The 27,536-nt window shown below is 63.1% G+C and overlaps 1 protein-coding gene across 1 annotated transcript in view; it reads left to right on the forward strand.

Moving 5' to 3' along the window:
• Positions 1 to 27,536, forward strand: part of LOC119114328 (all-trans-retinol 13,14-reductase) — a 44,070-nt gene extending 16,534 nt beyond the window's left edge. Inside the window, exons 4-14 of the mRNA XM_037238524.1 lie at positions 11,979 to 12,123; positions 13,339 to 13,456; positions 14,199 to 14,361; positions 14,704 to 14,824; positions 15,532 to 15,626; positions 16,082 to 16,190; positions 16,986 to 17,191; positions 17,609 to 17,723; positions 18,266 to 18,426; positions 18,770 to 18,920; positions 27,319 to 27,536. Coding sequence (XP_037094419.1) covers positions 11,979 to 12,123; positions 13,339 to 13,456; positions 14,199 to 14,361; positions 14,704 to 14,824; positions 15,532 to 15,626; positions 16,082 to 16,190; positions 16,986 to 17,191; positions 17,609 to 17,723; positions 18,266 to 18,426; positions 18,770 to 18,920; positions 27,319 to 27,464 — 1,530 coding nt within the window. The 3' untranslated portion in view covers positions 27,465 to 27,536. The remainder of the gene's footprint in view (positions 1 to 11,978; positions 12,124 to 13,338; positions 13,457 to 14,198; positions 14,362 to 14,703; positions 14,825 to 15,531; positions 15,627 to 16,081; positions 16,191 to 16,985; positions 17,192 to 17,608; positions 17,724 to 18,265; positions 18,427 to 18,769; positions 18,921 to 27,318) is intronic.

Below are 27,536 nucleotides of genomic sequence, written 5' to 3' on the forward strand. Positions count from 1 at the left end.
GGTCGCCTCGACAGGTCAGACTGGCTCTGGGTCGCCTCGACAGGTCAGACTGGCTCTGGGTCGCCTCGACAGGTCAGACTGGCTCTGGGTCGCCTCGACAGGTCAGACTGGCTCTGGGCCGCCTCGACAGGTCAGACTGGCTCTGGGCCGCCTCGACAGGTCAGATTGGCTCTGGGCCGCCTCGACAGGTCAGACTGGCTCTGGGCCGCCTCGACAGGTCAGACTGGCTCTGGGCCGCCTCGACAGGTCAGACTGGCTCTGGCCCGCCTCGACAGGTCAGACTGGCTCTGGGCCGCCTCGACAGGTCAGACTGGCTCTGGCCCGCCTCGACAGGTCAGACTGGCTCTGGGTCGCCTCGACAGGTCAGACTGGCTCTGGGCCGCCTCGACAGGTCAGACTGGCTCTGGCCCGCCTCGACAGGTCAGACTGGCTCTGGGTCGCCTCGACAGGTCAGATTGGCTCTGGGCCGCCTCGACAGGTCAGACTGGCTCTGGGTCGCCTCGACAGGTCAGACTGGCTCTGGCCTGCCTCGACAGGTCAGACTGGCTCTGGCCCGCCTCGGCAGGTCAGACTGGCTCTGGCCCGCCTCGACAGGTCAGACTGGCTCTGGCCATCCTGGACAGGTCAGACTGGCTCTGGCCTGCCTCGACAGGTCAGACTGGCTCTGGCCTGCCTCGACAGGTCAGACTGGCTCTGGCCCGCCTCGACAGGTCAGACTGGCTCTGGCCCGCCTCGACAGGTCAGACTGGCTCTGGCCCGACTGGACAGGTCAGACTGGCTCTGGCCCGCCTCGACAGGTCAGACTGGCTATGGGCCGCCTCGGCAGGTCAGACTGGCTCTGGCCCGCCTCGACAGGTCAGACTGGCTCTGGGCCGCCTCGACAGGTCAGACTGACTCTGGGCCGCCTCGACAGGTCAGACTGGCTCTGGGTCGCCTCGACAGGTCAGACTGGCTCTGGGTCGCCGCGGTGAGTCTCGCTGTATGCATGCGGACCGCGGCGGACGCTCTGACAGCGTGTGTGTGCTCGAGGCTGGTGCGTGATGACACCGAACATGGAACGGGTGCAGTGGGCAGGGGGTAATGCTGATAGCGGCCAACAAGAAAGAAGGAAGGAAAGAAAGAAAGAAGTGAAAGAAAGAAAGAAAGAAAGAAAGAAGTGAAAAGTATTCCGGTTGACGCGATGACACTGTTCATACGGATCAGCTTTGCCCAGGGTTCCGTGCCGTTTTTGCCTCTCGGAGCGGACCCGGCTGTTTGAGATTCGCATTGGCGGCTCCGTGCCGTTCTGTCAGCGTCAGTACAAACACGGCGCGCCTTGGTAGTTTCCGCTGCAGGCGGGATGCTGCAGAGGGAGTGAAGAGCAGTCCGAAATGCACCGCGGGGTGCCACCTGCACCAAGCACAAGCTGCCTACCGAGGCCAGGCGGCGCTCGCACGCGGCACGCGTACATTCGGCGAACATTAGCGCAGCCCAGATGGCGTGCCGTGCATCTCCGCCGTCACCGTGGAACCATAAGTCAGCCCCGAGTGAAAAGTGCCCGCCCTTGGCCCGCAGCTGGCTCGCGCGTGTGACCTTTGGCGATGTGCTTGTTGTGTTCTGATAAATCGTGTTTATCCGCGGAGGAGCACCATTTACCTTGTTGCGTGCCGCCGCCGTGTGGCGTGACTTGCCGGTGCGAAACGGAGACAGCCTTGCATGCATCTGACAAAAGTCGGTCGTGAGCGTAGCCCTACGCCTTTATTCTGTCGCCATAGGCCTCGTGTTTCGCCGCAGAGGGTCGTAAAACACTGGCATATCACGCCGTATTTCTTTTATTTTTGTTCGATGATGTAACCTGCTCAGGTACCTTTGCTTCAAGCGGAGGAAAATGAGGACAGCCATCTGATAGTTATTCGCTTTCGACACGCCGTGCATATTCCCCGCAAATTGTGCTGCATGTTTGGGTGTTAATATGAGGTGCAGACATCTCAGAACGCCCTCACTTTACACTGAAAATGACGTCGGCATGCTTGAAGAATTAAAAACGCAATCGGTTCTCCCTTGACGTTCTTTAGACACGCAGCTCCTGTCCCCATAGCTGGCCAAGACCGCCGTCGAGTGTGCAGCGCGTGGAGGGCGGCGCCGATGCTGGTGCCGCCGAGGGCTGCCTCAAAGGGGCACTTCCGGCCCACCGGCCCCGCTGCCTTCGGACGCGCCCTGTTGCGCGCCGTCGCCGTCCGACGTGGGGGCGCCACCGTCGGCCGGCAGCCGCAGCGCCTCACTCTGGTCCTCTCCCGGCTCGTTCACCAGCTCCACGTCGTCATCGTAGGCCGGCAGCAGGCTGTCGGCGGAGTCATCCATGTCGACGACGTCGGAGTCCTGGTCGAGGGCCTCGTCCTCGCCGAGGGCCTGGTCTGCCCCTTCCTCGGCCTCAGCGGGATCCTCGTTGTCCTCCTCCATGTCAATCTCCATGTCCTCCCCGCCCTCTGCGTCCTCCCCGCCTTCTGTGTCCTCCCCGTCATCTGTCCCCTCCCCGTCCTCTGTGTCGGTTCTGTCCTCGGGATCCTCCCCATCTCCGCCTGGCGCCTGTCCGTCCTCCTGCTCCGCTCCGGGCTGCTCCTGCCGCCTCACGCACTGGCCTTCCTCCAGGACGTGGCCGGGCCGGCTGCAGACGGTGCTGCGGCAGGCAGCTGTGAACGGGTCACGCACCTGGAGCGGGCCGCAGCGCTCGTCGGCGCCCGTCTCCAGCCGCAGCCGCAGGCGCAGGCCGCCGGCGCCGGCCGGCCGCTCGCCCGGCGCGCACGGCCGCGCGCAGCGCACCTGCGCCGCGCTGCCGCCGGCGCACAGCAGGCAGTAAACGTTGCGGAAGGCCCGACCGGCCGCGTACACCACGGCTGTGTGGTTGCGGCACGGCTCGGCGAGCGGCGAGCCGGCCGGGCAGCGCGACTCGGCGTCGCGGCAGGCGCGCGGCCGCGGCGCCGCCGGCGGCCGCGGCGTCACCTCGCAGGGCGTGAGCCGGCCCGACGGCAGCTGCAGCGCCCAGCCGCCGGCCGGGCCGCGGCGCAGAGCGTCCGCCAGCTCGGCGGCGCCGGGCGGCGCGCGGCCCACCCAGCGCGGGCAACGCACGCTCACCGGCCAGAAGTGCAGCTGCTCGGCGTCGTCGTGGCACATGGCGCAGAAGAGGTTGCTGTAGGTGACGTTGGTGGCGGCGCTGGTGACGGGCAGCGCCGACAGCGGGTCCTCGGCGGCCGAGGCCGGCAGTTCGCAGCGCACCTTGTTGTCGTAGCCGTCGAAGGCGGGAGGGCAGGCGGCGCGCATGTACCACTGCTCGGCGTCGTCGGTGACGGTGTCGGGCAGCGACGAGAGCGGCCGCACGGCGCGGCAGACGAACTTCTCCCCGTCCTCGTCCTCGTCCTCGTTCTCCTCTTCGCCCGCTCCCGCCTGCCCGGCGTCCCCCTTCGACTTTTCCTTGAGCTTCTCACCTCCGTCGTCCGGCACCTCGTTCTCCTCCTGCGCCGGCGCGTCCTCCGGCTCCGCGCCGTCCTCGACCTCGGCGTCGCGGCAGCAGTCGCCGTACCGGCGGCAGGCGGCGTCGCAGAAGCAGCCGCGCTCGTGCCACGAGAGGCTGGCGCGCGTGTCGCGCCGCTGCCAGACGGCGTCCGAGCACGAGTGCCGGTCGGGGCACACGAACAGCTCGGCCGGCGGCGACAGCGGCGGCTTCGGCCGCTCCGCCTGCACGGTGGGACGCTCGGCGCCGGTGGCGGGTCTCTCAGGATAATTCGCGGGTCTCTCCGGATAATTCACGGGCCTCTCCGGATAATTCGCGGGCCTCTCTGGATAATTCGCGGGCCTCTCCGGATAACTAGCGGGCCTCTCCGGATAACTAGCGGGTCTCTCGGCGTGACCGCTGGTCGGCTCCGGCTCGGGCCGCGTCGGCGGCTCCACCTCCGCCGGCTCCCTGTCCAGGTAGAGCACGTTGTGGTGACCGGGCCGCGGCGGCACGTACGGGTACCAGCGGAACGGCACCAGCGGCCGGCCGCCGCCCGGCACGTACTCGTGGTAGGCGGCGCTGCGGTCGCCATCCTCGACGCTCAGCACGATGTCGTAGCCCCCCGGCCGCCGGTGGTTGGACGGCAGGCGGTGGGGCCGCGCCGGCGGCGGCACCGCCAGCAGCACCGCCACCAGTAGCGGCGCCAGCGGCGCCATGCTCCTCCGCTGGCGAGGACGAGTCGCTGGACGTGCGGACGCCGTCGGTGGCTACCGCGCTGCGTGCTCTCCTGGTCAGCTGCCTGGCTCCTGTTCGGTGCGGTGAAGATTGCTGGGAGAGCGTTCAGCCGTCTGACTGCGGCTCCTCTGCCTCGGGTCAGCCCTCCGGGAGCGGTCGTCTCTGGGCTGCTGCGCCGCTCGGCCTCGCTTCGGCACTGCCCCGGCGGCGCCGCGCCGCCGCCTCCTCACCCGCCGGTCACGTGACGCCCGCCGCCTGCCCGCCGACCGGTCACGTGACGCCCTCCGGCGGAGGAGCGCCGCCCTGATCTTGAACCTGGCCGACGTCGGCAGTCACGCCGCCGGGTCGACAGTAGGCGGCGCGATGTGGCCGATAGGGGGCCGCCGCCGCCGGAAACCCGCCGAGCCAGCTGCGGCCGCACAAAGAGGCCGCTTCTTTCGGCCGCGGAGGTCGCTGGACGCTGTGGGCTGAGGCGCCCTCCCACCCTCCGCCCTACCCCTGTCTACCGTCGGGAGGGGGCGTTTTGCTGTGCCGCCGCTCTCGCACGAGCGAAGGGTTCCGGCGGCCTTGTGAAGGACTTACCGAAAAAGCTGTGGCGCTGCTTGTCACGGTTTTTACGTCACGCGGCGGATAGGGAAGGCCGCTAGGGGTGTTGTTACGTGGGGGCCATTGGAGTAGTTGCGGCCATTAAAGTGGAGAAAAAAAAACTTTTGGAAGCCGCGAAAGGCCACTTGGAGGTCATGCCAACCAAAAAACTGAGGGCACCATAGGACACGCCGGAGCCATTGTAACAGCCGAAGATATATAACAATCCCGGAGATGGCACATTTCCATCGTCTGCCGCTAAGAATATTTATGGTTCTTTTATATTTGGAACCGGCGAACACTGCTCTTCTGGCGGACACTTCACTTTTGGAGGTGGTGCTCGAAGGCTATGCACCGTATGAGGAAACGTCTGGAGCGAAATTGACCATACTGTTTAGAAAAAAAGGAATAAAATCGCGTCTTGCATCAAATTGCTTGCTTCATTTGTGTTCGATCCTGTGTTTTCGCCCACCTGCCCATATCGCGGTCTGTTGGGTTCGGTGCCTAGGATGGCTGATGAACCTCGGACTGCATCCTGTCCCAAATCCAATAATTTCCCCGTGCCTAGCCTCTCCATCCCTTCATCCCCATCCAGCCAACCCCCATCCGACCCCCTCTCCATCCTATCAGGTCCGGTCCTTCCAGTCCCCATACTGCCAGTGCCCATCCTACCAATACCCATCCTTCCATTCCCATCTTACCAATCCCTACCCTACCATTCTGCATCCTTCCTTCCCTTTGCCTACCCTTCCTCATCATCGTCTAATTTTGTACCATGGCGGGACGGGGAGGGGGAGGGGAAGGGGGAGGGGTTCGCGGCAAGGCTAGTTAGCCCGTCCTCACGCCGTCCCACTCGTATCCGCCCTGGCGTAGTTCATTCAGTGCTAGCGTCCAGACAAAGAGGTACGGTTAGTCACTGCCGGTCATCCGGGGTCAGGGGTGGCGAGGGCACCTCCGGAACGGCAGGTGCGGCCGGCCCGGCGACGGTGGCGCCCCCCCCCCCCCCTCCGTGCTCGGTCGGCAGACATCGTCCTGCACACACCAAGACTAAGGTCTCCGAGGGAAGAGGGAGGAAGCGAGGGAGGCCATGCCGTGGTCAGAGGGTCGGCCGCGGGGTGAAGTCGGTCGCCAAGCTCGCGATCTGTTGCTTAAGCGGTCCCGTCTTCTCGCTGTAGAGTCTCTGGTTATCGCTTTGGGGTCCGGGGAGGCAGTGACCTCACTGGTTGTGGGTGTTGCACATTCTACCCGTCAAAGGCAGGCCCTGGCCCGATCCTTTTGAGTTGACACACGATAAAAATCATAATCTTTTTCAGTCGAAATGCCAGACACTTCTCGACTGGTATTTCGACTGGAAACTCCGTTTTCTGCCGCTGGCATTGGTGTGTTCGGTGTCCAGCAACGGAGCTGCTCCGCCCCCGTCCCGTCATGTACCCACGCCCCGCCGCAGGGCCGGTCCCACTCCCGTCCCCGCCGTCTCTCATCGCGCGGGCGGCCCCCGCCGTCACTGCCGCCCCGCTTGGCGCCTCCTCCCGCCGCCGCCACCGCTGCCGCCACCAGGCGCCTCCTCCCGCCGCCGCCCGGCGCCTCCTCCCGTCCCCGCCCGTCGCCTCCTCCAGCCCCTGCCCGGCGCCTCCTCCCGCCCCCGCCTGGCACCTCCTCCCGTCCCCGCTCGGCGCCTCCTCCCGCCTCCGCCGTCACTGCCGCCCCCGCTCGGCGCCTCCTCCCGCCGCCGCCGCCGCTGCCGCCGCCAGGCGCCTCCTCCCGCCGCCACTCGGCGCCTCCTCCCGCCTCCGCCGTCACTGCCGCCCCGCTCGACGCCTCCTCCCGTCCCCGCCCGCCGCCGCCCGTCGTCGCTCCACATGTCACGCTCGGTAGCCGGCTGACCCGACCCGCCCCGGTCGGCAGCGGTCCACTGGGCCGACCGACCGCTCGCGGCTGGCCCGCTGACGCCGGCCGCGGGCGGCGCCTCCCGGCCCGCCCCGAACGCTGTTTACGGCGGCGGCTAACGGTCACGGTTGTGCCGTTCAGGAGCGGCGTGTTGTTTGTTACGGGCTGTGTCGGCGCCGCCGCCGTGTGGCGGCTTTTAATTGGCGGGAGGTGGAGATGCGGGGACTCGTCGCGTCGCAGATTGGTGTTTGTGACGGGAGTGAGGCGAGCTTTTCAGCGCTAACAAGTTCATAGCGGAGCTCAAGGCTGCTGGCGGAGAATGGAGTTAAAATAAGAACGTAGAATGGCACGGGTTATGCTGGTTATTGTGGCTTCGGCTCGAACTGGCGCTGCCCCCTGATGGGGTAAGTGAGATATTAAAAATCAGATGGCATGCTGTTGTGATCATTATAGTTAGATGAGACCAATGAGATGGGATGGGATTTTGATTAGAAGGGGTCCACGTAGGCTGAACAAGCAATGCACCGGAATAAGGTAAACGTGCACGATACTGAAACTCTCATTCGCAGCACTAAGTGCACATCCAAGCTGATGAGACCTCTTACTGAATCATGCAAGGGGCATTACGCCAAATCGCAGTAAAGCCCAGGACCTTAATATCCGCACATTCACGTAGACCATGGCTACAGGCTGCAAGACGCTGGTCTAGAGATCCTCAGGGGTGGTCCAGGACCGCGGTCACGGCCGACCAGACCACCCGAGCGCACGAGGAGCCCGCGCAGCCGGAGGAACGCCCAGGACGCGCGTGCCAGCCGCACGGCCGGCGGCGAGGGCGGCCGCGCAGAGCGAGAGGCTCGAGACGCGCGCCTCCCGCTCTGCACCACAGGACTCCTGGCCCAGACGGAGGGGAGTTCTCGCGCGAGGGTTTGCGTCGGGTGTCGGCCGGTCAGGCTGAAGTGCGGCGGCGGTTTCGTTGAGTTGTCGGACACCGGTAGATCGCGCTGCGCGGCACATGCGTCATGCACCAGTTGGAAGGTGTTTCTAGGTCACACGCCGGTTATGGCGTGTGGCCAGGTTTGGAAGTTGATTTGCCATGTCACTTGGCCGATGACGAATGGTCGACGTCGCAGGAACGTGTACAGAACCTTGGGTGTGGTAATGCAGTCTCATTTGGTAACGCTCCGGGTGTTCGCTTCGTTCCGACAAAGTGTGAGTTTCGGGATAGTTTGTGGCGGGTAGAAAACCACCTTCAAGTACAGTTCGTCGGTATCTCGTTTATTAGGTGTACCCCATTTTAATGCAGTTGGTTTGTTTTTCATTACCTACTCTTCAACTATATGACATTCTACCGCCTGCTTTATATATATGTCCCCTCCACCTCCTTCTCCCGTACATGAGGGAACCTAATCTCTTTCGTTGGACTCATCCCAGACCTTGCGTATCCTAGCGGCCTGCCTCATCTCCGACGTATTTTCTTCGCTCGCACTTATCCGCATCGATCCCTTTTAATCAGAAAACGCCGCACCTAACTCTAGTTACGGATACAAAATGTCTCCGACATCGGGGCACCCTAAACTCCAATCGTCATCACCGGTGAGGCGGCGGTCCTCCGCGCGCTGCGGCCCGCGCCGCAGCTCGCGGTACCCAGCGGCGACCGGAGGCGGCGGCCTGCCGCCAGCGCCGGCCGCCGACCACAGCCGGCAGCCCGTCTCGCCAGCCTCTCGCAGGCTGCCGGACGGCGCCGGCGGCCGCAAGGTCCCGGCGTGCTCGGCGGCAGTGTGCGGCGGCACGCCGGCCGGCCGCCCCGCGTGACCGCCGGCCGCAGCCGCGGCGGGCGGCGGCCGCCTGCTTCCGGCGCCAGTCGCGCGAGGCGCATGGCTCCGGCGCCCCGGCGCCTTGAAGGGCGTCGGCTCGTTTGCGGACGGCGGCGTTTGTCGCGCCGCCTGACCTGGCTGTGGTGCAGTCTGGTGGTACAGTCTGACAGTGAAGTCTGCTGGTGCAGTGTGGCGGTTTGGTCTGGGGGTAGTCTACCGATGCAGTCAGCCAATGCAGTCTGCTGGTTGAGTCTGGCGGTGTAGTCTGGCGGTGCAGTCTGGCGGTACAGTCTGCCGGCGCAGTCTGGCGGCAGTCTGCTGGTTTAGTCCGCCGGTTGAGTCTACTGTTGCAGTCTGCCGGTGAGGTCTGCCGGTGCAATCTGCCGGTCCAGTCTCCCGGCGCAGTCTACCGGTTGAGTCTGCCGGCGCAGTGGAGGTTGTGCCTGAGCTGCTGCGCTCCATACGCGGTGTCACGATAATGCCGCACACAGCGCGTGCTTGGGAGGCCTGGTGCCGCTGCCTTCAACCGCTGGCTGTTGTCGTGTGGCTGGTGGTGCTCTGGTCTCTGGGGCCTTTTCACCCATGGGTGCCTTGGGTCCTTGGGCGTTGCGGCTCTGTGGAGGTCAAAGAGCGTGGTTTTCTGACCCCGTCTTCCTCTGGCTATCAAACATGACACCGCAGGACGGACCTTTGCGCCTCAACAGCGGCGCTAGCTGACTTGTTGGCCTGTGAGATGTGGGGCGTTCCTGTATCGGCCTCAATGCATTGGCTCGGCTCCCAACTACTGCTGCCTTATCCTCAATGGCATTATTACTGGGTACAAGGCGATTACCTGGACAATACAGCGGGATCTTTGAGTCGTGCTCAGAGGAAAGCCCAGCCAGTCCTCCACAAGGTTGGGAGGGAGAGATGTACCGCCGTTTCGATCCTGATACGTGCAAGAGCCTGGCTGGCTGAGATGTTATTCGAAGCGCGCCTCCAATTCTGAATTATTGCGTTGTTTTTTCGCTGTTCGCCAGGTAACACGTTGCTAACCGGTCTGTGACTCATTACGAGGAATGCGTTCGATGCGGCGGCTGCCCATCACGACCTTGGTCAAGGGCACGCGTATTCGCACGCGGATGGTGATATCGCCGCCCCTTCGGTCTCGAGACGCTGCAAGCCTTGTTGCTATCCAAAACCGTGAAGTCCACATGAGTGCTGGAGGTTTGTCACTGGTAGACGTGAATTTGTGATTGCTTTATAGCAGCAGCATGCGCGTGAATATCTTCAAGAAAATCGTTACGTGGATTGGTTTATACTTCATCATTGCGGTTTAGGTGCAAGCCATCTTGGCTTTTCGGAGGCATCTCCTGAGCGGTTACGGGCATCATAACTGCATTTCACTGGCCGAATTTACACCCGTTTGACACCTGGGCTGCACGTTCCGAGCTACTGTTCTGCCAAGTCGCCGACCTTTGACCTCGTTCTCGGAGCGGAGCGTGGCAAAAAGGTGGAAAAGAGTGGCATCGCAACGCATTCTTAGCTGTATGTGCAGGATGCTCTTGTCGAGTTGGTCTGTTGGTGTAAGGGTGTTATGTCATCAGCACCATCAATGCTGATGGATCTGACATTCGACGTCAAGTATACATCAAGTTCAGTTTGGTCATTTACGTTGAACTTGCCCTTAGATCTGCCGTCAGGGGTTGGAGCTCCTGCGGTGTGTAGGTTGTGGTGCAATGGCCATTTGAGGCCAAAATCACGCGAAGTCACATTTCCAAAACCGCCTTAAAGTATTGGGGCACCGAGAGCGTTTTTTTCACGGTGTGCCAGTACCATCGTCTGTCTAGATCGCACGTGCGGGTGTACCCAAGGCCAAGATCGTATGAGGTCATAGAATGACTGCTGTCGTCTACATTACTCGTGGAGCTAAACTATGGCATGCTGTGACCTGTTTCAACGTTACTTTGCGCCAATATGCGAGCCCACTTAAAGGCGGTAAAAGCCCAGTTGACTTTTTTCTTTCAACGTTCCAAGTGAACCGTCCTTTATATGTAATGAGAAACGACTTGGCAAGACCTGTAGATCTCTACGAGATTGCCTCCCCGCTTGTTTATATTCTGATTCCGGCACATCGGGTGTGGAATCACCCCGAAAGGTGGCGCCGCCTGCGTAGTGGAGCGAGGCGAGACCGGCGAGGCTTTGTGAGCCCGCTCCGGAGCCGTTTAGCACATGATTCATGCCGCCGCGGCCCCCGCACCATCCTCGGACAAGAACTGTTCAGGCTTGAAAAGTTCTTGACCTTGGCGAACTCGGCAGGCTGTCGGGTGACAATACGACTGTTTGGTGGTCAGAACTCCCCCCCCCCCCCCCCCGCCTCCGCCCCTCCTGCCTCCTTTCCTCCCTCGCAATCAGTCGGGCGCGGTTCCGTCCGGCGGCGAGCCGGACAGCGGGCGCGAGCACGGCACGACGGTGGATGGGTGTCAGAGGCCGCACGCGCGTATCGCGCACGGCCGGACTGGGCTATGCATTGACTTATTCAGATTGTCGCGGACTGATTATGTATTGACTTATTCAGATTATTGCGGACTGATTATGCATTAACTTACTCAGATTTTGGCGGACTGATTATGTATTGACCTACTCAGATTATCGCGGACGGGGTGCGGCACCAGCAGCAGGCAAACGCACTTCATACAGCATGTCCTTAACCATCGTGCGTAGACGCTGTCGGCTGGCACTGTCCGCAGACCGAGCCGACTGACCGAGCCCGGCCAGCAAGCGGTGCTCGGGTCCTGAGTGCCGCGGAGGGCCCCGGCGGCGGCGGCGGCGGCGGCGGCGGCGGCGGCGGCGGCGGCGGCGGCGGCGGCGGCGGCGGCGGCGGCGGCGGCGCGGCCGTGGCGTGCGCCGCCCCGTGCCGCCGCGCCGGCTGCGTGACCGTTTAGCGGACAATGGCCAGGTGTCGCGGCGCGTTGTCACGGGACTCGGCGCCGCGTCTCGGGATCGCGCCGGCCGGACGGCGGCGACGGAGCGGGCGAGGCGGGCGGGGGTGCGGAGGCGCGGCGGCGGGGCGGGGGTGGTGGCTTACCGGGCGTCCTCAGTGGGAAGGCAGGAGGACTGGTGTTCTGGCAGCGGTTGCGGGGTTTAGCTGTGGAATGCTGCCGTCGGTGTGGTCACGGCCAGCGTTTTGCGGAGGGCTTTTGTTTACGTCGTCTTTGTGTCAGCGTGAACATCATAATCAGCCGCCCTTGATGGCGGCAAAGATCGAAGGGAAAATGTAACACAATTGACAGATTCTCATAAGATCATCGCGTGGCAATCTTTCAACGGAGAACGACGGTCTAATTGTAAGACCGTTTTAAGCAAACTACCGTCCTGTAATACAACTTAAAAGGCTTGAGAGGCTCAACTTGTCGGGCGTTGTCTGATGTCTGACGCATCCAATGCCGCGCGACGGGGCACCGCCCTGGCGGGAGTCGCTCACCCTCACGCTGCTCGCCTTCCCACAGGCCGGCGGCTGCTGCCACACCTTCATCGACAAGGGCTACGAGTTCGACGTGGGCATCCACTACATCGGCAACCTGAACTCGCAGACGTCGGCCAAGACGCTGATTGACCAGCTGACCCACGGACAGCTGCAGTGGGCGGCGCTAGGTAAGGGAGGGCACCTGCCCACTTCAGCGCCTCCTGCAATGGGCGCCGCTAGGTACGGGAGGGCACCTGCCCACTTCAGCACCTCCGGCAGTGGGCGCCGCCAGGTACGGTAGGGCACCTGCCCACATCAGCGCCTCCTGCAGTGGGCGCCGCTAGGTACGGGAAGGCACCTACCCACCTCAGCGCCTCCTGCAGTGGGCGCCGCTAGGTACGGGAGGGCACCTACCCACCTCAGCGCCTCCTGCAGTGGGCGCCGCTAGGTACGGGAGGGCACCTACCCACCTCAGCGCCTCCTGCAGTGGGCACCGCTAGGTACGGGAGGGCACCTACCCACCTCAGCGCCTCCTGCAGTGGGCGCCGCTAGGTACGGGAGGGCACCTACCCACCTCAGCGCCTCCTGCAGCGGGCGCCGCTGGGTACGGGAGGGCACCTACCCACCTCAGCACCTCCGGCAGTGGGCGCCGCTAGGTACAGGAGGGTACCTACCCACTTCAGCACCTCCGGCATTGGTCTCAGGCGCCGAGAAACGCTATCAGCATGTGTCATCGGAGCGGTGCTGTGACATGCTAGGACCAGTCATTGGTCGTGTTCTGTTTTATTTCGTTCTCGCTGTCGATATGAAAGATGTGCAATAAGTGCGTTTTAACGTGTCCTTGTGCAGGCAGTGTGCCACGGTGGTTGGGTTCTGCATGATCTTGGGGCTTGATTCACGCCGGAGAGTCATTTGTCTTCATCATCATTAATGCTGGTTTTACCGCCGCCAGTCGATGCCCACTCTTGTTCCATGGAGTGCTTTTTTGTACATTTTACGTTTGTTGTGTTTGTCACGCGTTGTTGTGTTGTATATAGCGGTGTGTGGCCAGCCATGTGATGTGCTCGCGGCGTGTAAAGAGAAGCTGTCCCCGTCCTATCGCAGTGTCCTGTCCTAATGCGATACGGCGTGCATGTGAAGCCCTCTGATTGCTTCTTGAGATCGTTCATACCTCCCTTCCACCTCTCCCGCTCGTTCGTCCATTCATCTCGGTCCGTGTCTGCCTTCATGTCATCGGCTTATTTTTCCCGTTCACTCGCACATGTGTCCGTCCGTCCTTGCGTCCGTCTGTCCATGCCTTTGTTATGCTCGTGCCTGTATCGGCCCGGCCGCTGCATCCGCCCGTTCATCCGCGTCACGCGCGCGCGCGCGAGTCCTGATGGCGCCGCGTCCGCCGCCGCCAGACGACGAGTTCGACACGGCCGTGTTCGGCGACAAGCGCTACTCGCTGGTGTCGGGCAGGCGGCGCTGGCTGGAGCACGTCAAGAAGCAGTTCCCCGACGACACGGACGCCGTGGATCGGTGAGGGCCGCGCGCCGCCGCGCCGGGGCGTCCACAGCCGCTGCTGGGGGCCACAGCGCCCCGTGCCGGTCTCCCGTCCTTCGGGACCGGCTGGTCGGCGGGTGGCGGAGATGCGCGCTGTTGCGCGCCCCGACGCTGGGTCTCGGGTGGCGTGCAGCCTTGTCCAGCCAAGCCGTGTGTGCCGTCGTTGCGGCACTTATGAAGGCGGCTGAAAGTTGAGACGGTCACGGCATTGCCGTTTTCGCGTTGTGAAGGCATCGCGACAAGTCGCTCTTTGTCAATCGGAACGCTGCAGGCGCGCTGAACTCGGACCTCCGCCGCTCCATCCAACATTGCTCAGGTGTGGCGAACCTCCGACGATCTGCCAAAGGAGATCGTGCTTGATGCCTCCCAAAGCTCCTGGGACAAGGGACAAGGCAATGGGACAGCCCGTCCTAAAGCTCCTGCCTGTCCGTCAAATTCTGTCAGAATTACGCCCGTCCCGAGTTGCCTCGCCCCCTTCTTCCCCCCCCCCCCCCCCCCCACACTTATTCGTGAAAAGAACCCTGAGCGCCGCCTCCCTTGGATGCTGTTTAAAGCTATTGTTGCGCGAATATTCGACGTATCTAACTGATTCGGCATCCCTGAAGGAGGTCGGAACCACTAAGTTTTGTCCGGAAGGAATTTACAATCGAACTAGTGAAGCCCGTACCTGTCAATCCAAAGTCGGCCACCTCAGCCATTGGGCCATCCACTCGCGCAGGCTGTTCGAGGCGGTGGTGAAGTGCAAGAAAGGCGCCATGGGCATGGTGCTGGTGAAGATGCTGCCGGTGTGGCTGAGCCAGCTGCTGCTGCAGACCGGCCTCTTCAACCTCGTCTCCGACGTGTTCAAGTGGAACAAGCGCTCCGTGCAGGAAGTGGTCACGGTACGCCTGCGGCGGATGCCGCGGTGGTGGCGCCGGTGGACGCCGCAGAGGTGGCCCCGGGAGGACGCCTCCGCCTCCTGGCGGACGCCTCGCGAACTGTGTCTCTTCAGGTGAACGTTTTAAGCCGGCTCGGAAAGCATCGATGCGAACATGCCCAAATTTGTTTTCTTCAATGCTTGCTAAGAGCTTCGCCGGCCCGTACAGCCCAAATCATCGCCATCAATGGTCCCATAGCGTTGGAAAAGGAGACGGATCCGATGCTTCCCCGAACTCTTTGGTTATGCCGTACCCCAACCCGACCCCACTGACTGTTGATGTTGAGGTGCGGATGGTCACCGCCAGGCCGAGACGAACAACAAGGATCTGCAGGCGCTGTTCATGTACTGCTTCGGCGACTACGGCACCAGCCCCGACCAGGCCGGATTCCCCATGCAGGCCACGCTGCTGGCCCACTTCTGGCACGGTGAGGCGACGGTGGCGCCGCCGGCTAGGCACGAGTTCGCGCCGCGTCCGCCAGGGGCGCTGCCGTCGGACGGGTGCTCTTTACCGCGTGTTGTGGTTTATGTGACTTGCCATATTGATGATCATATTGACGGTTTTTCTTTGTGAGATAGCGTTACAACCTGTGCTGATACCAGGGGGCACTTGGTATTGGAAAGTCAATTTTCGATGTCACAACATGAGCAGCTAAGAAGTTGGTCGATTCAGGCAGTTTCACCCGCTTACATGGCGTTCCGCTGTCTTCTGCGGGTGCGTTCGGCGCCTGGATCACATCGTCCAAGCACATGCCATCCATCGGCGGACCGCGCTGGGGATCGACGAGCCCCGTGACCCGACGCTCTGACGCTCCGCCGTCGCGCTCTGGCCGCACGACCTGTCGATGACCCGGCCTGACCCTGTTGATGACCCGATGATCCTGTTGGATGACTCGGCCTGACCCGATGACCCTGTCGATGACCCAGCCTGTCCCGGTGACCCTGTCGATGGCCCTGTGACCCTGTCGACGGCCCTGTGACCCTGTCGACGACCTGGTTACCATGTAGATGACCCGACCTGACCCGGTGACTCTGTCGATGTCCCGACATGTCCCGGTAACCGACCTGTCTACGGATGACCTGGTCTGACCCGGTGACCCTGTCGTTGACCCATCCTGACTCGGTGCCCCCGCAGGCGGCTCGTACCCGGTGGGCGGCGCCTCGGAGATCGCCTTTCACATGATCCCCGTCATCGAGGAGGCCGGCGGCCGGGTGCTGGTGAGAGCCGAGGTGAGCGTTTGTTTGTGTGAGAAGAGTGCCACGTCGTCGCACGGCGACGGTCTGCAGCCCAGCGCGCACCGCTGCTAGAAGGATGCTGCAGGCCCGGTGATTCGGTCAGTTCGGGGCGTGCTGGCCGTTGGTCGGCCGTGGGTGGAGAGGGCGGACCCGTGCGCTGGCTACCGGCCGTCAGTGGGGCTGTCAGCAGGTGAAGGAGGTCTCTCAGCAGTCTCCCAGTGGGTCTCTCGGTGGGTTTGTGGGTCTCTGATGTCATTTCAGTGGGTCTCTCAGTGGGCCAGCCAGCTGGCCTCTCATTGTGCCAGCCAGCAGGCCTCCCAGTGGAGCAGCCAGCAGGTCTTTCAGTGAGCCAACCAGTAGGTCTCTCAGTTGAGCAGCCAGCAGGCCTCCCAGTGTGGCAGCCAGCAGATCTCGAACAGCGGTACGTCACCGTCCGCACCGGCCGCCAGGTGAAGGAGCTGCTGATGGACGAGCTCCGCAGCACAGTGGTCGGCGTCAAGGTCGCCAAGGGCAGCTCGACCCACGAGATACGCGCGCCGATGGTCATCTCAAACGCAGGTGGGCTCCGCTGCGAGGGCGACGGCTCAAACGCGAGGGCTCCGCAGGTGGGCCCCGCTGCGAGGGCGAGGGCTCAAACGCGAGGGCTCCGCGGGTGGGCTCCGCTGACAATACAGAGCTCGTGCGTTTGTTGTGTGCGAGAGGGGGATGAGCTGGGAGAGTGGGTGGAAGGAGCGGTGGAGGCGGCGCCTGTTGGCGTGTGAGGAGGTGGTTCAGAATGGGATGAGAACGATGAGGCGAATGCTTATCGGTGTGTGAACGGGCATTTGAGAATGGGGTCGAAAGGATGGTGAAGGAGAATGTTGGTTGAATTGAATTGATTGGTGAGGTGAAGAATTGAATTGATTGGTGAGGTGTAAGTTGAAACAGTAGACGGGCGGCAATAGACCCGCAGCGGAAAGAAAAGTGCGATGAGAACAAAATATGCAAAGGGAGACTAGGGAGCGACGCAACCGTGTGTGTGTATGTGGCGCGGGCGGTGGATGGTCACCACGCGGGGGGGGGGGGGGCGGTCAGACGGGTCCTCAGTGACCGTGACTGTGACTGTGACTGACTATGACTATGACTGTGACTGTGACTGACTATGAATGTGACTGTGACTATGACTGTGACTGTGACTGTGACTATGACTGTGACTATGACTATGACTGTGGCTGTGACTGTGACTGTGACCTGACCGTGACCTTGGCCCGATCGTGACCGTGACCGTGACCTGATCGTGACCGTGACCGTGGCCTGATCGTGACCGTGACCGTGACCGTGACGGCCCGTGGTGACCCCGCCGGCTGCCGGCAGGGTTGTACAATACGATGCAACGGCTGTTGCCGCGGCCGGTGGCCGAGACGTCGCGCCTGTGGCCGCTGACCAAGATGTCGCACGCCACGGCCGGCTTCTCCGTGTTCGTCGGCCTCAACGCGCCGCTGGAGGAGATCCGCGGCAGCGGCGACAGCACCATCTCCCCCCGCAACTGGTGGGTCTTCACCAACAATGACATCACCAAGGTGAGAGCACGGACGGGAGGGGGGGGGAGTTGAATCTCGAAGCGTTGTGACCCCGGAACGCTAACATGTCCACCTTTGTGTGCCATTTTTTTAAACCACTAAAATAAGCAGCAGCGGCGGATGATGAAGTCCTGGAGCTCCCGCCTGGTGTCCGCTGCCCGTAGCCCCCACCTCGGCCGCCCTGCGCCGCTCCCCATCACACCTCGCATCCTGTGACATCGCGCGGCCTGAGGCGCTGCGCCACACACCTCCCCGGGGCCGGGCTGGACAGGGCGGCAAGCCGGAGGACGCGGTGTCGGTCAGACGGCGCCGCCGCTGCCACCGCCCTCCCCGGACGCGGCGCGCTGTCTGGGTGCTGTGTGGGTGCTGTCGGGCGCACGACGACAGCGATGTGAGCGTGCGGGTGCCCTGCTTCAGGTGTGCAACGACTACATGGCGTTGTCGGCTGACGAAGCGTTGGACCGGGACGTGCCGCTCATGTTCATCTCCTTCCCGTCCACCAAGGACCCCGAGTGGGAGAAACGCTACCCGGGTACGTGGCGCGCCCCTTCCGCCGCCGGGAGCGGGGCTCGGCGGCGACTGGTATCGCTTGCGAGGGGTTTGAGCGGAGACCTCGCCATCCTGGTACGCTGCGCGCCTCTATTGTCGTGAATGGGTGGGCATCGACACCCATGGATAACTAGCTTACTGCTCGGCTTCCTAAGCCTTGCTTTTTCACTCGCTTTAAAGCAGTGAATATGTTTGACTCAAGTGATGGGCAGTCCTGTGTCTCCCACCTGTGACGCGGCCTGTGATAACTGTGGGTAACGAAGTTAAGGAGCAATTTGTGTGTCCGGCGTCGTCTCAACGTGACCTTTCTTGTGGAGGTGTTTCGGGTCAGCGTGTCAGCGGGAGCGGACATCATCAGAGCCCAGCCGCGTCGGGCACATGAGCGGTGGCCGGACCGGCGTGCTGGTCGCCGCGCTGGCCGCCGTGCTGGCCGCCGTGCTGACTGCCGTGCTGGCCGCCGTGCTGACCGCCGTGCTGGCCGCCATGCTGGCCGCCGTGCTGACCGCCGGCCTGGCCCGCCTTCAGGTAAGACCACGATGGCTATTGTGACGCTGGCGAACTACGACTGGTTCAAGCAGTGGGAGAACGAGCGGTGCACCAAACGCGGCGCCGACTACGAGGGCGTCAAGAACACGATCGGTGACAAGCTGGTGGCGCAGGCCACCCGGCTCTTCCCCCAGATCAGGGTGAGAACGCGGGCCCTCTTGCGATAGAGCTATCGGTATAGTGCCGTGTGTTCCCCAGATCAGGGTGAGAGAGCCAGTCAGTTCTGTCTAGTGATAGAGCTATTGGTATGGTGCTACAGTTGGATTGATTGGACGCAGTCCGGTTGGACTGGCTTGGTGTGCATTAACATTGAACATCGCCTCAACTACGTGGTGACAGGATGCATAATCAAGCATTTGATTCGATTACCTGCACTTTGGATCGTTGCCATCGAAGTTTGCGACGTTTGCGCACACGGAGACGCCTCGTCGCCCCTCCGCACCCCATCCCCAACCCCCCTAACGCGGCTCGCCCCGGTCGCAGGACCATATCGACTACGTGAGCTTCGGGAGCCCGGTGACGAACAACTTCTACCTGGGGGCGCCGCGGGGCGAGATGTACGGCATGGACCACAACCAGGAGCGCTTCAGCGGCGAGAGTCAGACCCTGCTGCGTCCCGCCACCGACGTGCCAGGTCAGATGGGGGCGGGTCAGGTCAGACGGGGGACGACACAGGTCAGATGGGAGACGACGCAGGTCAGATGGGAGACGACACAGGTCAGATGGGGACGTGCCAGGTCAGATGGGGGCGGGTCAGGTCAGATGGGGACGACACAGGTCAGATGGGGGACGACACAGGTCAGATGGGGAACGAGGCAGGTCAGATGGGGAATGAAACGTCAGACGAGGGACGAGACGGGTCGCATGCGGGAGGGGTCAGGTCGAATGGGGGCGGGTCAGGTCAAACGGGGACGACACAGGGTAGCTTAAGAAGAGATCAGATTGGATTGGGGACGAAACAGGTCAAATGGGGGAGGGGTCAGGCCAGATGAGGACGGACGGGTCATATCGGGGACGATGCAGTTCAGATGGGGGATGGGACAGGTCAGATAGGCGACGGGTCAGATTAGATGGGACCGGTCAGGTTAGGGGAGACGGGCCGGCTCCAACGAAGGCGGGCCGGGACAGTCAGATGGTGCGGAGCAGGTCAGGCCAGGCAAGGGGTGGGGTAGCCAAACGTCTCACTTTGCGCGGCAATCCCGCTGCACTGTGTAATTCTGAGGATTTCACCCACGACACAAGTGCCTGCTGTACCCATTTTCATTTCATTTCCTAACTGATGAGCTAAAACCCTGGGGAAGACGGGCAAGGTCAGCCCAATGCGCAAGAACACACGACATGTGCAGGAGCGGAGACATATGGCTGACAATGACGACAGCGGGACACGGCTCAGTCCCCGTTCCAACCGGATGACGTCACCCGGCGCCTGTCCGCGCTCCTCGGCAACAGCGACCACATCGGTGGCGTTCTGAATGCAACCCCAGTGTCGTTCAGCTACTTGAAACAGACCAAAGTCGCTACCAGCAGTGTGGTTCATGAAGGCGTTTGTTGGGTAGGTGAATGCGCGAGGTTCAAGGGGCCCTTGAACGTCGCCCTGTTGGCATGCAGTTGATAATTGATAACACACGTATCTGCACTGAAACAGTCAAGCGAAATAGTCTATGAAATGTGTTCGACGGATCATGGTGTTAAGCAACAGATTTGCAACGTTTACAATCGGCGTGTTGGAGTTTCTTGAGAGCAGAGACGAACTTGCAACCAACGCGCTTTAGGCTCCGTAAAATACGCCTGATATGTGATGTTGAATCCGAGATTTTCGGGCACCATGATGGCTTTGTGGGGTGAGTGCCACCAGGCAACAAAAAACGTTATGGCGGGAGGGGTCTGATTGTAGTGGCGTTGACCGAAAACACTATCTGACGGCGTAATTTTTGCGCGCATGTGGCAAGCTGGATGTCACAAGTTGTGTCCTCTTCCGGAACGTCCAATCGGCGCAAGCACGACTATAAATATTGTGTGGGCAGTAGGTGTGGTGGCTGAAGGCTGGTTGCTGCGGACTACCGTCTCGAATGAGAAGTGTGCTGGTCTGGTGTGCTGGTCTGGTGCTGGTGTGCTGGTCCCATGGGTCATGATCGCTGCCTTCGCGATGACGCGGGCTCCGAAATGAACTCGCTCAAGGGAGTCGCGAACAGAAAATTCCTCCGGTCCTCGCCGGTGTTCCTCCGGTACAAGCGCGCGCACGCTTATTCAGCACTGCTTCCTCGTTGCGATGACGCTACTTACCTTTTCCATGGCGATATTCACGCAAGACGCTGCGCCACGAACGACACGTGATCCCTTCAGGATGTTTGCCCAGCGCCGTCCGAAGGAAGATCTCGCGCGGCCTAGACTGAGGTAGAAGGATACCGCATTCTGCATGTTTACGTGGTGACCGTGGCACCTACCTAGGGGAGAGCGGGCCAAATAAGCCACCGAAACTTCCCGTGCGGTCCAGAGAACAGAGCGTAAAGGTGCCGTGAATAAAACCCCGATTGAAACAGAGGCGACAGCCAAGTTCGAAACGGGCATGAATGCCAAGACGCCGAAAAACCGTGCGTCTGTCAGTAATTCAGAAGTGCAGAAGTCAGGACAGGAAGTAGCGGCGCCGGGGTGCTCGCGCGCTAGCTTGTAACTGGCCAAGCAGGGAAAAAGCGCGCGAAAGAGATCGGTGACGCATGCAGACAAGTCAGTCGATTCATGCTGGGAGTTATGTGCAGTCAGTAGGATGTACGGATGCGATTAGGTCGAGCTGGCGTAGGATGCAGCAGACGGCCGGGCAGAACAGTCACAACTGTGCAGCGCGCCTCGTTGGCTGTTCGGGCCCGGCGATGTGCTACAGTGGCTTTGATAAGGGGGCAGGCTGCATGCCTCACGGGGTCAGGTGAATAAGCGGACGTTACAGCGCAAGTTTTGTGAATTACAAACCGGCCGAAGTGGTTTATTTTGCAATAAACACGTGATTTGCAGGCCCCGGGTGAAAAATGTTAGGTGACACCAACCTAGAAGCTGGACCAGCGAGGAACTCTGCCCTATAAACGTATGGACGCATAGCCCAGCACCAGACGACAACCTCCACTCCGTGTTCATCGGTTATGCTTACTCGTCAGCCATCCATTTGTGTTAGCTGAGTCCTTGGGAAGGCAGAAGCCTCGCGCTAACAGCGGCCGTGATTTGATCGAGATGACCCGAGGTGATCGGCTATTGACGAACGTAGATGCAGTCCTCCAAACCGTACAGTCGAGACGGAGCGAGCGAACGACGAGGACACGCTCTTATCGAGGCGGCGATAAGCCGGCGAAATGCTGACTCGCCCTGCTTGTCACTAGGTGGACCACATGCATTATCAATGTGAACATTTTGACGGTAGTGTTAAGGAGATAGTAATAAAATTCACACAAAAAAGAGTTTGGCAAGGTAGGTGATACCAACCTGTGGATATACGTTTTAACGGAAGAGGAATGCTCCTATTAAGTGTGAACTCTCGCCATGGCAAACTCTTATCATTTCTAGCTAAGATAGAATCAGTTCCAGTTTTGTCCACTGCTTCAACAAACCAGCTATCAGTGACAATTATTGCTTCATGCACTAAAACGAATTGTGTTCTGCAGATTATATGCGTTTCATTCGTAAACACGTAGAATCTGGTGGCCAATGTCCGAACACGCTTCTTTGCATTTCGGCTGTTTGGACTTTGCCCGCTCTTTCTGTGCGGAAGCGTAAGGCCCAGATCACGTGCTCGATCAAAAAAGATTCTTGTCTTCAGAGCGGATGCGTTATTGATAACGATCGACACGAATTTAAATGAACTATACAGTTTATCATAAAAAGTGCACTAATAACGGATTGACTTGTTGCGCACATTTGTGTCAGATTATCTTTTCGCCGCGCATATCGCCGATCAGGGACGGCCGAAGCACCTGATGTTCACCGCCCGGACGTCCTGAGTTTGATCGATAGCGGATTTCGACGCGCTCAGCTACGAGTGCGCCCCGCCGTTTCCCGCCACTAGTGTTTGCCGTGAAACCGACGACCGGGCCCGAATGTCGGCGCAGCAGGCGCAGAAGTACGCCGCCGGGGGCAAGGAGCCGCCGCTGGACCGCTTCGCGGACGCGCCTCCGCAGTGGAAAAAGCTGGAGGAGATCCTGGCCATGCGCAGCTCTGCCGGCGAGCCGATGCCGTCGGGGTTGCCGCACCGGCCGCAGCCGGTGGCCGCGCACTACAGCAGCGTGCCGGCCCGTCAGCCGACGCCCGTCGGCCGGGGCGGCGGCGCCGGCGTCTACACGGCCAAGCCGTTTCAGCAGGCGGCGCCGGCCGCGCCGGCGGACGGCGCCGGCTTCAGCGTGGTGGGCAGCGGCGTGCCGCGGGCGACCGGCCCGCGCCTGCCGGTGGCGCCGCCCCAGCCGTACTGCTTTGCTTCGCCGCCGCGGTGGACGTCTGGTGGTCACGGGCCGGGCGCTCGGCACGCGACTCCGCCCCAGCCGCCGCCTCAGCTGCCGCCTCAGCCGCCGCCACAGCTGCCTCAGCTGCCCCAGCTGCCCCAGTCACAGCCGCAGAGGCGCGGCCAGCGCTCCTCCAGCACGCACCTGATCGAGAGCATTTCTCAGCTAGTGCACCAGACGCACGACCGGCAGGGTGAGGGCGGCGTCCCCGGTGGCGGCGGCGGCGGCGGCGGCGGCGGCGGCGGCGGCGGCGGCGGCGGCGGCGGCGGCGGCGGCGGCGGCGGCGGCGGCGGCGGCGGTCGTGGGAACGGTCCCCCGGGCTGGCACGGCGGGGAGGCGGAGCGGCACACCTCGGGCAGGGCGTCCACCCGCAGCGGAGGCCAGAGCGGCGGGGCGGCCTGCTGGCGGCGCGATGAGGCGCGGCGACAGAGCTCGGACAGCGCTCGCGTCGGCGGCCGGGACGTCGCGGCCGGCTGGCCGGATTGCCCGGATGGGCGGCCGGCCGCCGCGCCGGAGAAGCCGGCCAGGAACCTGACCTCCGCCGACCAGGACGACTTGCGCCGGCTGCACGAGCTCATGGAGATCACGCGAGCCGAGGGCGAGATCTGCCAGATGGAGATGGTGATGCAGAGCCAGGAGGCCGAGGCCACCGAGCAGCGGCGGCTGGCGCGCGAGCGCGCGCTCTGCCGCGAAGATGACTCGGGCGGTACCGAGACGCCCGGCCGGCGCGGCGGCGGCGGCGGCGGCGGCGGCAGCGGCACCGAGGCCGAGCTGGCGTCGGCGGCCGACGAGCCGGCCGCCGTGCTTGACCGGCTGCGCCGCAACAAGTACTGGGCGACGGGCCTGGTGGCCGGCGGGCCGTCCGACCGCGAGCTGGTCGGCCTGCTGCTGGCGCGGCTCACGCAGCTTGAGGGCCAGCTGGCGCGCGCGCGCGACGCGCTGGCCGAGCGCGACCGGCTGGTTGACGAGCTGCGCGCCGCCGACGCCGCGGGCGGCTCGCCGGCCGCGGCGCCGGCGGCCGGCGCGCGGAAGGCGGCCGCCGCCGGCTGCGGACCGGACGACCTTCGCCGCGAGTGCCGCCGCCTGCAGAAACACGTGCGCGACATGGAGAAGTTCCTGGCCGACTACGGGCTGGAGTGGGTCGGCTCGGGCGCCAGCAGCGACGACCTGACGACGGCGCGCTCGCACACCGACGCCGACGTCGGCGACGGCGACAAGCCGGACCGCTCGCCGCCGGCGGCGTCGCCGCGGGATGCGTTCACCGTCAACTTTGACCTGCTAGTGGCGCGCGTGGCCGAGCTGAACGTGCTGGCCGGCGCCGACCAGCAGCAGCTGTGCCGCACGCCGCGCGGCGCGCGCTTCATGCTGGTGCCGCCGCTGCCGCTGGCCGTGTACCGCAACGGCATCGTGCTGGAGGCGGGCCCGTTCCGGCCGTACGCAGACCCGCTGGCGCAGCTGCTGGTGATGGACCTGCAGGACGGGTACTTCCCGACCGAGCTGAAGGAGCGCTTCCCCGACGGCGTGCCGCTGCGGCTCACGGACCGGCGCCACGAGGAGTACCGGCCGCCGGAGCCGGCGCGTGTCTTCTCGGGGCCCGGCTACCGGCTAGGCGGCCGCCGGCGCTCCTCGCGCCTGATTGCCGAACACTACTGCCGCCGGCAGCGCGAGCAGCAGCTGCAGCAGCAGCGGCGTCGGCGCGTCGGCTCGCCGGAGCCGCCGCCGCCGCCACCGCCGGCGGCGGCGGCCAAGGCCTGCAAGGCAGCGGCTGGGGCGGCGGCGGTGGCGGCGGCGAGGCGCACGCCCGGCAGCTCCGGCTACCTGTCGGCCGGCAGCGGCTGCGACCGCGGCACGTCGCCGCCGCCACCGCGCCGGTCGGCCTCGCCGAAGGCGCGTCCCGGCGCGCCGCTGCCGGCGCCGATGCTGGCGCCGCTGCCGTCGCCGCTGCCGGCGCCCTCGCAGGCCGTGTCGCGTTTCCTAGCGCGCCTGCCCAAGACGGTGGTGCGCGACGGCAGGCTGATTGAAATCCGCCGCTCTGTCGAGGAGTTGCTAACTGGCCGCGCGTCCTCGCCGCCGCCGCCGCCACCGCAACCGCCGCAGGCGACGGCCGTCGGGGAGTCGGCCCCGGCGTCACCTGCGGCTCAGCCCCCTCCCGCTCTCCCTCCGCCGCCGCCGCCGCCTCCGCCTCCGCCGCCGCCGCCTCCGCCGCCGCCGCGGCCGACCACGGTGCGCGTGCGGACGCCGCAGGACGCGTGCCTGACGCTGGACCTGGACGCGTCGAACACGGTGGCCGAGCTGCGCCGCCGGATCGAGGCCAGTGGCCGGGCGCCGCAGGAGCCGTACGGCCTGATGACCGCCTATCCGCGCCGCATGCTCTGGGACACGGCCTGCACGCTGCACGAGTGCGGCCTGTCACCCAACGGCGTGGTGGTGATGACGCGGCAAAGCAGCATGTGAGCGGCGGCGGTGGCGAGGAGGCCGCGCGGCCGGGACGGTTACCGCGGCCGGCGGCGGCAGGAGCCGGGTGCGGCTCCGCCCGTCAGACGGCAAACGCCTACTGGTGTTTTGGCGGAGCCCGGACGGTCGGCAGTGGTACAGCCCCGTGGAAGGAGGGGGGATAAGTGGTCGGTGGCAACCACCGAGGCCGTGCGACCCCAACTGAGCAGAAGTCTTCCTGACAAGAGCACGCGCCCGCCGGCTGTGAGGCGGCAGCCCCGTGGCTGTCCGCCCAGTAGCGCGAGGCGAGCATCGATTGATATTTCAGGCCTACAAATAAGAACACCCGAGAAAAACTGGGAAAGATTCGTCTCCCGTGGAGTGTCTGTGAAGACATCGTGCGGGGTTGAGGCCGGAGCTGGCGAGGATGGGAGTGCTGATATCCAGCTCGCGAACACGGCCCGATCGTCGGTTAGTCAGCTGCGCTGTCGTCACGTGGCCGTCGACGGACTATAGCTACCAGTGATGCACAGATACACTCTCCTTCGGCGGTGCAAATACGCTCTGCCAGTGAGAGGACCTTCGTCGGTGTGAGGTTTTAAGTTTTCGTTTATCGTTCGTCGTTGCCGGCTTGTCTTTACCCGTGTTGTTAAATACAGACCTGCACTCATAAGCTGTGTATCATTTCGTGATATTTGGTATTGCTGTGCTTCATTGTTTCATTGTATTTGACTTCTTAGTGTTGCATAGCTTAGAATGCAGACATACCCTTCCCGTTGGATGCCTGCGGCGACGGCCGTTGTGTGCCCGAAAACCACTCGGAACAAACCGCTGTGAACTGGCTTTCGCTGGTGCTACGTTAATTTGGTGTTGAAACTTAAGTAGGGTTTAATTCTAGGTTTTTAGGGAACTAGGTTTTAAAAACGTCGTCAAACGTTTGCTATGCTTTCCTCCGCTCGAGACAACATGTGTTCGGAATAGGGTCCTCCCGGTTTCAAAAACGTTTCAAACGTTCGCTGTGCTCTCCTCCGCTCGAGACAACACATGCTCGGAAATGATGCCCGACATTCAGCTGTGTCCTGGCACGAAGTGTCTACTCAGTAAACGTGTCTGAACGACTGTATTACGATGCCGTGAACTATGACTCAGCCATGAACCCTGCACGTTACGGACGCTGTGTACCATGAACCATCGGGGCCGTTAGTGTCCAGGCGCCAGGTAATGACGCCGTGGCATGCGGCCGCGGCCGCGGTGTTCCGTTGCAAGGTGACCTCGAGCGGTCTGACGTCATACATGAGCGTCCATGAGGAACTTGCTTGTTGGGTTTTCAGAGGCTTCGTTCGGTCACTGTCCCCTTCTGCTAGGCTGAATGGAGATGAGAAAGTATAAGCACGGTCCACTCCCCCACAGTCTGGATAGCGCCCGCCGTATATGTGCCACGTGCAGTTCTCTTCCGGATGTGACCCGACCTTTCTGGCCGGACACTGCCAGTCTGTACCGAGTCTGACCTTCATGACCAAAGCTGCAGATGTGCTTTACCTAATCCGCCGCATTGAGAATCCTTCCTTAACCTTAAAATTTCAAAACTTTCTTCCTTGACCTGACGTGCCACGCCTGCCCACACCCTCCGTCTGCACCTGCCCCGGCCTGCCCACACCCTCCGTCTGCACCCGCCCCGGCCTGCCCACACCTTCCGTCTGCACCCGCCCCGGCCTGCCCACACCTTCCGTCTGCACCCGCTTCGGCCTGCGCACACCTGCCGTCTGCACCTGCCTCGGCCTGCCCACACCCTCCGTCTGCACCTGCCCCGGCCTGCCCACACCTTCCGTCTGCACCCGCCCCGGCCTGCCCACACCTTCCGTCTGCACCCGCCCCGGCCTGCGCACACCTTCCGCCTGCACCTGCCCCGGCCTGCCCACACCTTCCGTCTGCACCTGCCCCAGCCTGCCCGCACCCGTCTGCACCTGCCCCGGCCTGCCCACACCTTCCGTCTGCACTTGCCCCGGCCTGCCCGCACCCTCCGTCTGCACCTGCCCCGGCCTGCCCACACCTTCCATCTGTACCCGCCCCGGCCTGTCCCGGTGTGAGTCTGCTGACATGACGCGGCTCCCTGCCCGACAGGTCTGTACCTGACCGGCCAGGACATCCTCAGCTGCGGCTTCTCGGGCGGCCTGTACGGCGGCGTGCTGGCCGCCAGCGTCGTGCTGGGCCGCAACTGCTTCTCCGACGTCGAGACGCTGCACAAGCAGCTCAAGAAGGCGGCGTAGGCGGCGACGGCGGCCGGCCCCGCGGCTCCCTCCCGGAGCAGTCCTGGCGGCGGCGGTGGAAGGCGTCACGAG

This window comes from Pollicipes pollicipes, unplaced genomic scaffold (assembly GCF_011947565.3).
Source record: "Pollicipes pollicipes isolate AB1234 unplaced genomic scaffold, Ppol_2.1 Scaffold_7262;HRSCAF=8765_pilon_pilon_pilon, whole genome shotgun sequence".
In the NCBI taxonomy this organism is placed as follows: Eukaryota; Metazoa; Arthropoda; class Thecostraca; order Pollicipedomorpha; family Pollicipedidae; genus Pollicipes; species Pollicipes pollicipes.